We start from the raw sequence: 10,000 nt of genomic DNA, 5'->3' as shown, positions 1-10,000 counted from the left end.
GCCTATTTGAATGCATGTATTACAGTATGTCGAAGTCAAAGTGGTCATGCAGGTTATGACCATGTACTGTATGTACTGTACGTCTGCACATATTTACAAACATGTCTGTCTAGCTCTGACTTCCTGTTCATGTTCAAAACACCCATGCATACAAATCACACACACACACACACACACACACACACACACACACACACACACACACACACACACACACACACACACACACACACACACACACACACACACACACACACACACACACACACACACACACCTCTATCTCTCTCTCTCTCTCTCTCTCTCTCTCTCTCTCTCTCTCTCTCTCTCTCTCTCTCTCTCTCTCTCTCTCTCTCTTTCTCTCTCTCTCATGCACACACGTGGCTGCACACACACACACATTGCATGCATGCAGGCAAACACAGACGCACGCACGCATGCACATGCCACAGAAGGACACAGTATCCGTCAGCTCTTACCTTCCAGTCGGGTGGGAGCTGGGCTCCAAACCCCAGGGCAGGAAACATCTTGTCCCTGGGGAAATAAAGAGCGGCACACAGCCAACTCATTAGCACCTGCAGCAGATGATTCAAGCAATACACTGCAAAGGAATACAGTGTTAACTTTTAATTTCAACTCTTAGAGAGTACTCAAAGACCAAATACACTCCAGAAGATGTTAACGGGACTCTCCAAGTGTTGAATTAACACAGCATTTGTAAAGTAATTTTGAAAGTACCCCTATTCACTCGTATGGTTAATATATATATTTGCTTTTGAAAGCGTGAAAAGTGAAGTGAAAGCCCATTGGGAAACTCCAACTCCCATTGTCATTGTGACACAGCACTCCACAGCACACAAGTGAACACTGCACACTGCACACAACGAAATTGCATTTATGCCTCACCCGTGCAAGGGGGCAGCCCTCAGTGGCGCCCCATGGGGAGCAGTGCGGTGGGACGGTACCATGCTCAGGGTACCTCAGTCATGGAGGAGGATGGGGGAGAGCACTGGGTGATTACTCCCCCCACCAACCTGGCGGGTCGGGAGTCGAACCGGCAACCTCTGGGATGCAAGTCTGACGCCCTAACCGCTCACCCATGACTGCCTATTTTCTTGTGAATGTAAAGCAATATTAGCAGACAAAAAATGATGAATGGAAAATCTAGCAGTATTAATATTCTTTGCTCCAAAATTGGGTCAGAAAATCAAGTAGTTTAATCAAAGGTAAATAACAACCACTAAAGGAGGAAAATGGCCCCCCTCTCGGGCTGTAGGATGACTCAGTTCCACTTTTTTTCATTGCTCACTTCTGTGGCAAACTAGATTCTCATTGCTCTCGAGGCAAACTATGGTGTGCGAATGTGCGTGCGTGTGTGCGTGTGTGTGTGTGTGTGTGTGTGTGTGTGTGTGTGTGTGTGATTTAGTTGTCTTTTGATGGCGTTGAAGCAGCGTCTCCTGTGTGTGTGTGTGTGTGTGTGTGTGTGTGTGTGTGTGTGTGTGTGTGTGTGTGTGTGTGTGTGTGTGTGTGTGTGTGTGTGTGTGTGTGTGTGTGTGTGTGTGTGTGTGTTAGTTGTCTTTTGATGGCGTTGAAGCAGCCTCTCCAGTGGGAGCAGTGCCAGTGCTGGTAACGGTCAGGGTTGCCAAATGTGTCTGATGATTTCCAGCCCCCCAAAAAATGCTCAAAAATTGCCTGAAGTCACTACGGGCTTGTCCCATTACTAATCTCTACCCCTATCCCTACGCCTTCCCCATGCCCCTTGTGCTTTCCAACGAAGCTGTAAGGTGCAGGGCTTGAAACGCAACCGCTACAAATTGGGATACCCCTTCAACAATCAAGGAATGACACTCACAGCTGTCACTAATTCCATGCATTAGGTTGACGTTAATAGCAATTTTTTTCATGTGCATTTCACGGAGAAAAGGGCCATCACACATTAGGACAATGTTAAACTTAGTACAATGGAATAATTATTACCACTTTAAACCCGTCAATTGCTGCGAAAACACTTAAACTTGTGTTCTGTTGTGGGTGCCGCGGCTTGCTGCCAATTTTTAAATGAATTCGCAATGCATTCAGGGAAACCTGTCGAAGCCCTCCGTCGTGGAGTCTGGTGTCGGAAAATCTCCGCGCGGAGGGGTGGAAAGCCCATCTGTCTGAACGTGAATCGGGATGCCATTACGCCTACACGTGAACGTGCAAAACGGAGGCAAAGGGGAACGGCATAGGGCTAAGGGGTGTAATAGGATTCACCCTAAATCCTGCCCAATTTGAACCAAATTCTATTGACTTCAATGGCTGTTAATCTACAGAAAGACCATCTCAATGCCCCCTTTTTTAAAACCCACAAACAGCAAAAAAATCCTAAACAGCCCAAATGTGCAGGAAATCCCACCCAACCTGGCAACACCGGTGACAGAGCTGCCTGCTGGCTATACGTAGTCTGGGATCAGACGGCTGCTATCTGCCAGCCTTGGCTGCCATGCCGACAACACGGCACAGCACAGCACAGCACAAGTAAAGTGTGTTACACATGTACAAGTCACAGGCAGCCCTGAGGCAGCTAGTGAAGCATCCTAGTGAATATGATATAATATAATATAGACAACTACGCTATTTGTAGAGCTGAATGATCTGGATGCGCTGCAGAGTGCTGTGCGGTGCTACACCCACGAGGACACTGAATCATCTGAAGAGTTGTGGTCTTGTATAATCTGCACGTACACACACACACACACACACTCGCTCGCACACACACACACACACACACATACACGGGCACATAACAAACACACACACACACGCAACACTCACGAATGTACATACACAAACACACACACAAACATGCACACACACGCACGCACAAACATACACACACACGCTCTCTCTCTCATACACACACATACACTCATGAACATACATGCACAAACACACACACACGCTCTCTCTCACACACACACACATTCACGAACGTACACACAAACGCACGTAACAAACTCTCACACACACACTCTCTCTCTCACACACACATACATTCACGAACGTACACACAGACACACACACAAACACGTATTCACACACACATGCACGCTCTCTCTCTCACAAACACACACACACACACACACACACACACACACACACACACACACACACACACACACACACACACACACACACACACACACACACACACACACACACACACACACATATGCGTGCGAGTCACAGTCCTGTGTGATATGGTCATATCAGATGCCTATGTGTCTATGGCAGTGTTATAAGCCACATTTCTTAGGAATCACAGTGTTTTATAAATACGTACACTTGAACTGTTGTTAATAAAGAATTGTAAGAGTTGTACTGTTATTAACAAAGCACGGACTTACGAGCCGTGGTTTTGAAGAACATAATCTAATGAGTCTTATCCTAGTGCACTGTATGTGTAACGGAGGCTAACTAGCAGAGTTGGCGTGGAACGTTAGTAAACCTCCCTCCCAAAGTCTCATAGAGTGTCGATGCCATTGGACTGGGTGACTGGTCTCTTGGTCCAGCTGTATCGTACTGTGTCCGTTGTAGTTGACGAGGTCGCAGGTTCGATCCCCCAGGGGGATGAACAGGTGCAAGATGACCTCGGTCACATATGTGTTTCCTTCAATGGTTTACAATGGTAGTTAGTTAACTGCACATGTTGTTTTGCTTTTTGACTAGCGGTGCCATGTTGGGTGTTTGGGTGCTGTTTGTTTGCTCGTTGATCTTGTATAAAGCAAATTAAAAAAACTTTTAGATAGCAAGACATATAGTGTGCAACACAGGCCAGCCTTACGAGTCGTAGTCCTGTATGATCTGTCCCACGGCCCAGATGGCAGCCAGGTACTCGTTGCTGCCCAGGGGGTTGATGTGGTGGAGAGAGGATGGCTCTCGAGGGTTCCCATTGGAGGCTGTGAAGTCAATACCAACCTGAAGGGACGAGACGAGATGGTACAGTTACTTAGTGGAAGGTAATAAAAGTTTCAAGTTTATTTACTCACACAGCTAATGCATATGTAACACTGTGGACACTTTATAATTTGGTGTGTGTGTGTGTGTGTGTGTGTGTGTGTGTGTGTGTGTGTGTGTGTGTGTGTGTGTGTGTGTGTGTGTGTGTGTGTGTGTGTGAGAAAGAAAGAGAGAGAGAGAGAGAGAGAGAGAGAGAGAGAGAGAGAGAGAGAGAGAGAGAGAGAGAGAGAGAGAGAGAGCGCTGTATGTATGTAAGAGTGAGCTATACATGGTTAATATATGTGTAACGATGTGTGGTGTGTAATGTCTAGTGTGTTATGTCCAGGGCTCTAAATTAACGAAAATCATCCACTAGCCAAATTGGCCGGTAGCGCGCGCCCGACGGAATGTTAAACAGCTGCCCGCACAGATCTGTAGCTGCCGTCTGATGAACGTTAAAACGTCGCCTACATTACCCATGAACATTAGTCCTACCGTCATGATGTAGCCCACACCCATTGGCTGACTGTTAATCACAATAAGGCAGCCTCACATCCATTGGCTGCGTGTTTGATACCCGCGCGCTGGAACTAGTGTTGATAAAATATGTTCAATGAGCGGACTAGCGCGGATTACTTTGGTTTTGTAGGTTTTGGTCAGATGAAAAATAATGTGGCAGTGGTTAAAGCACGGTTATGTGTCGATGATGCAAGTAATAGCAGCGCAACTGTTGTGACGGTGAAATAGAGTATTGGTGGAGCGAAAACGACCTGAGTGAGTGGAGGGACAGGACAGCTGTCTGTCAAAACAGTGTCGTTGCCGTCAGAAGCCGTCTGATATTTGCGAGGTCCTCGCAACTACAAACGATGGAGTTGTCGTTTCCTAATAACGCCCACGCCATCGCAAAGACCCTGCACGAGTTTGACATGGATATACGAATAAGTGAAAAAAAAGATAACAAAAACTAGCGACAAAAGTAACAAAGTAAGCATGGTCTCCGTGGTGTTATTGGATATCTAGTTGACATAGCGTAACGGTAATTGTCATTCCAAGAGCATCGCAAGTAAAGCTAATATTAATTTGACCTGGAGGAAAACAGCGATCCTAGCGGTTACGTACCAAACACCAGGGCGATCCTATTGAAACTCCCATAGACGAGGTTTACAAAAAATCCCACAAAGATATGACTAGGAACTATAACACCAGACACATTTTTCAGCGTACACAATAGGATGAACTACTGCCTGTCATTTTTTGCCCTTTTAAGAAAAATAGAAATTGTGCCAATCTGGTCGGAAACGGACTACAGGTCCCAGCATGCTGTGCTTCGCGCCTCGTTGACAACACAGAGAAACAAATGAACGCGAATGAACGCAAGTTCTTCGCATATCTTCACATTCTTGTAATCCTGTGAGTTCCACATTGTCTTCTTATTACACATATATACACGCGTTCATTTTGGTTTGGTTTTAACTTCTCTAGTAGATATGATGGCTTCTGTGATGACGAGTAACCACCTCTCTGGTTCATGTGTGGCTATGCTAATTTGGCTATGCTAATTACATGGAGTAAACACGTCACACATGCCAGTCAGGTTAGTTCTGTATTAGCTTTTTAAAGAATATTAAAATCAGTTCAGATCAGTGAAAAACCGAACACTTTACCACCTGATTCGATAAAACGGGCCAACATGCCTATAATATGACTGCCACTACTTCTACTTCGTCGTCAGGGCCGAGATGTAATTTTTCAAAGAAAAAACCCATTCATTTGTTGCAGGGGCTTGGAACGTTGCCAGCAGGGGGGGATGCGATTACTTTCCCTCCCAATACACAATGCAGACATCATTCACGCACTGTGTAGGTGTGTGTGTGTGTGTGTGTGTGTGCGTGCGTGCGTGCGTGCGCGCGCGCGGGTGTCTCCTGTCCTTCTCCTCTCGTCTCTTTCTCCTCCCTTCATCTCTTCTCCCCTTCACCTGTCTTCTGTGCATTGTCCATGGTATTTCACACACTGTGTGTGAAGTGATGCTGTGTAGGGGATATGAGATTTTGCAGTGTTTGGTTATGTGTGTGTTTGGCTAGTGTATGTTGAAAGTCTGGTATGTGTGTGACATTAGTGTTGAAGTCATACTGTGTTTGTGTGAGTTGTAGGCCAATACTGTATGTGAGGTTTGGGTGATGGTGTGTGAGGTAATAGGCTAGTGTTTGGCTGTCTGTGCAGTATATGGAAATGGAATGAAAAATAATGAAATGCAGGTAATAAAAATATAATTACTAAATAATTATAGAATAGACTGAATTAATTAAACCAGAGAGGAAAAGGACGTAAATATTTCGCTAAACTTTTTATGCTCATTGATGTGATATACTTTTAAATAATGCACTTATTAGCAGGGGTGGAAAGTAACTAATTACTTTTACTGAAGTATTGTACTTGAGTAGCTTTTATGAATACTTTGTACTTTTTAAGTAATTTTTTTAATTAATACTTTTACTTGTACTTGAGTACATTTTGACCCAAGTACTTTACTCAATTACACTGGAACCTGGCCTGAGTACTGAGTAAAAAAAAATGACTGAGAGACAAAATGCCATGCACAATAATGCCACAATCCGCTGGAAATGAAAGATTGTGCAGGATGGCACACAGCATTTCCACTATTTTACTATCTTGTATCAATGTATTGGATAATGGCTGGTGCCAAGCAAGAGATAGAGGTTATGGAGGATGATATTCAAGAAAAATAAACATGACATTCTCAAGAGGAAAGCTAATTAAAAGTAACTTAGTAACTTTTACTAAAATTACATTTTAAGTGAAGTACGTTTTACTTTTACTTAAGTATATTTTTAGATAGGTACTTTTACTTGTACTTGAGTAGAATTTAGGCAAAGTAAAGATACTTTTACTTGAGTACACATTTTCTGTACTCTTTCCACCTCTGCTTATTAGTGACGTTCCGCCGAACGGATTTCTAATACAGCAACATCTGTCAGGACGAAATGAGGTCATCTCTCTGCCTGCAAACCTCATGTTGAATTGACCAAATGCATTGTGTTAGTATCAGTCCCAATAAAGTGCATCCCATTTTCCATATTTTCATCCCAATGCTTTGTTTTTCCAAGCGAATGCATGCACAACAGTTAAGAAACGTAATTTCATGAAATGTCTTTGTATGACCAGCGCATGTAAATAAATGACAATACAGCCGACTTAGCTTGCTTGACCTAGTTGGTCGGCTGTCAATTAGGGAAGTTGATATCGGACTTCACATCGAAGTCGGGTAGATTTATCATCAACTCTTCACTTCACACATCGTTTGGGTCAGTATAGCCTATAGCCCTATAGCCTAATTTAATTAACATTTCATCTTGTTCACAATTGCGTTGTTTTCCCGGATGAAATAGACTTCACTGTAGCTCTGGCTGAAACAGCGAGCTGAGCGTGGGTAAATATTATAGTTATGAACACCAGCTAAATTTTGGCTAACAAATCAATGGATAACTGGAGCTGTCCTAAAGTTAGGACCGATTATTTAGGATTTTTCGAAGTTAGGATGCTTCTGTAATACCCCTTTCTTAACTTAAGATAGGATGCGCAAAACAACTTAGGAAACGCTGTTCTGTAATACGCTTTTCCTAAATTCGGTCCTAAAGTGCCGTTGCCGCGGTAACTAGACATATAAGATAAGATTCTCAAGATAGGAAGTTTCTGTAATACGCCCCCAGGTTATGTCTTCTGTATTTATGTATGTGTAGCAGAGTGGAAGTTAGTTATTATTTATCAGTTTTAAATACCAAATTTTGGTTGCAGTACCCGACTACGCCACTAGAGTGAGGTGGATTCCCACTCTAGAAAGTGAAGATGATTCACTATAGTTAAGACACCCAGGTTCGTTAAGAACAACAGAGACGGAGAAAAGCGAACCATTCAATTCTTGTTTTATTAATATACAATTTTCTTATTTAAAAGTAAAGGTAGTATTTACAATCGCCAACAGAGGCTGTACACAGTGACCTAATAGGCAATGGCAGGTAAGGACTTGCCCAACTCCAATTAAACTTCAATTAGTTATACAACACATGCATTACGACAAGTAGCACGGCAAACAAGCATGCAAGGAATGGGAAGCACACAAAGATTATTTACACTTGATAGGATAAAACAGTTAGTCTTCGCACAGCAAACGTGAAGCTACTGTGAGTTAGGGTGCCCAAACGAGCCAGCCCAATTACAAGGGGATGTGCACGACTCCAGAAAATAAATACAAAAAAAAAAAAAAAACTCGTCTAACGAGCACCAATAAAACAGAAATAGAGGCAGTGCACACACATGCATACGCGCAGTCACGGCTCACGGGAGAACCAATTGTCACTGCTCCCAGGCTCACCAAACACGCGCACATACACCCCACACTCGCCCGTCACAGTCGCGCTCCTTTGCACACGCCCTCGGCGCGCGTCAGCAAGGACTCTCTCCAAACAAAGCAGCAACTCGGACCAGCAGACGGCCCCACGGCTAGCAATCTGCAGGCTACCGACTGATGAGAAACAGATAAATCAAGCTGCAGCAGAACGGGCGCGTCACGACACTCCAATACCCGTACCTAGGATACGACAGTCCGTGAACGAATGACCACGATCTAGTTGGGACTAGTAACACTTCACTCGAGCAGCCAATTCTCTGTGAAATACCAATTTGGAGACCTAAGTTCAGGCTTACGAAACCCCCTAACGAACACAAATATGCCACCAGCAAACATATCTGCTGCCTCCTGCAATAGCAGGTGCCAAGGCCTTTTTAAAGACACTCAGACATTTGGCAATTGGTGGTGCCCACAATCACATGACACCAATTCACCAGCGACTACTGCTATGGCTTAAAGGCGCACGACATTCAACATGCTACATATGTATGAATGCTACTGGACACCTTAATTTCACCCTGGGATCAATAAATGATACTCTACTCTAGGGGTGGGCGATATGACGATATAAATCGTGAATCGTGATATCGAGTACAAGATCTTGTCGAATCTGCCAAAGTGCAGAAATCATATAGATCGTCTTGCAATGAGGATGTTAACTATCAGTATCAAAAGTGATGTTTACTTACTTGTGTTGTTGTCTTCACTTTTATGCTTTACGTGCACTTTATGAAAGTGTCATCAGTGTGTTAACATTTTATTAACTGCAAATTACAAATTGCAAGCATATCAAAATTGATTTGTGTTGTTTTTATTTTTTGGATGGAAGATTGTGATAAAAAAATCGAAATCAAGATTTCATTTTCAAAAATCGTGATATGACATTTTTACCATATCGCCCACCCCTACTCTACTCTACTCTACTCTACTCTACTCTACTCTACTCTACTATGCAGTTGTTTTGGGGCTTTTAATGCTGTTATTTGATAGGGCAGTATAGAGATGACAGGAGATGAGTTGGGGGAGAGATGGTAGTAGGGTTGGGGAAATGACCAAGGCATGAACCAGGCCTGTAATTCACAACAAATATGCCACACGCAGCATCGCCCAATCAGTTATACAAGCACTGACAGTGGTGAAAAGGTTTGATGCCTTTCCCCTACACATGTTTGGACAATCTGTGATTCCTTGCATGTGATTGGACAATCTGTCCGTCATCTTTACTGACATGACACTTCAGGCCCTCACATTAAACATGACCTATGGCCTAGCCGTGGGTCTAATGACTGGGTACTATTGCTATGCAGGCGACCCGGGTTTGATTCGTTTCATCATCATCGCCATTTCCTGACCCTTCCCCGTATCTCTCGCCCATCTTCCACTGTCCTGTCTGAAAAATAAAAAATCCCCCCGCCAAGAAATATTTTATACATGACCTATGATACAGCTTAGAACGACAAGTGGACGAAGAGCCATAACACCGCACATCTATGGAAAATCCCACCCCGCCATTCTGATTGGCTCATTCGTTCACAGTAAGAAATTATTCTGATTTTCACTGTCCTCAAGAGGGTTGAGTGAGGAAACCGGAACACCCGA

General features: G+C 43.8%; 1 protein-coding gene across 2 annotated transcripts in view; it reads right to left on the bottom strand.

Annotated features, from left to right (window-relative positions):
- The window catches only part of cpne2 (copine II), a 101,010-nt gene that overhangs the window by 40,042 nt on the left and 50,968 nt on the right, over positions 1-10,000 (bottom strand). For both annotated transcript variants that reach the window (XM_063196880.1, XM_063196879.1), the window contains exons 11-12: positions 3,824-3,957; positions 480-534 (exon numbers count right to left, since the gene is read on the bottom strand). In XM_063196880.1, the coding sequence (XP_063052950.1) occupies positions 480-534; positions 3,824-3,957 (189 nt within the window). The remainder of the gene's footprint in view (positions 1-479; positions 535-3,823; positions 3,958-10,000) is intronic.

This window comes from Engraulis encrasicolus, chromosome 4 (genome assembly GCF_034702125.1).
Source record: "Engraulis encrasicolus isolate BLACKSEA-1 chromosome 4, IST_EnEncr_1.0, whole genome shotgun sequence".
Taxonomy (NCBI): Eukaryota; Metazoa; Chordata; class Actinopteri; order Clupeiformes; family Engraulidae; genus Engraulis; species Engraulis encrasicolus.
Note: the sequence above shows the minus strand (reverse complement) of the source record. Positions and strands in the feature narration are given on the sequence as shown.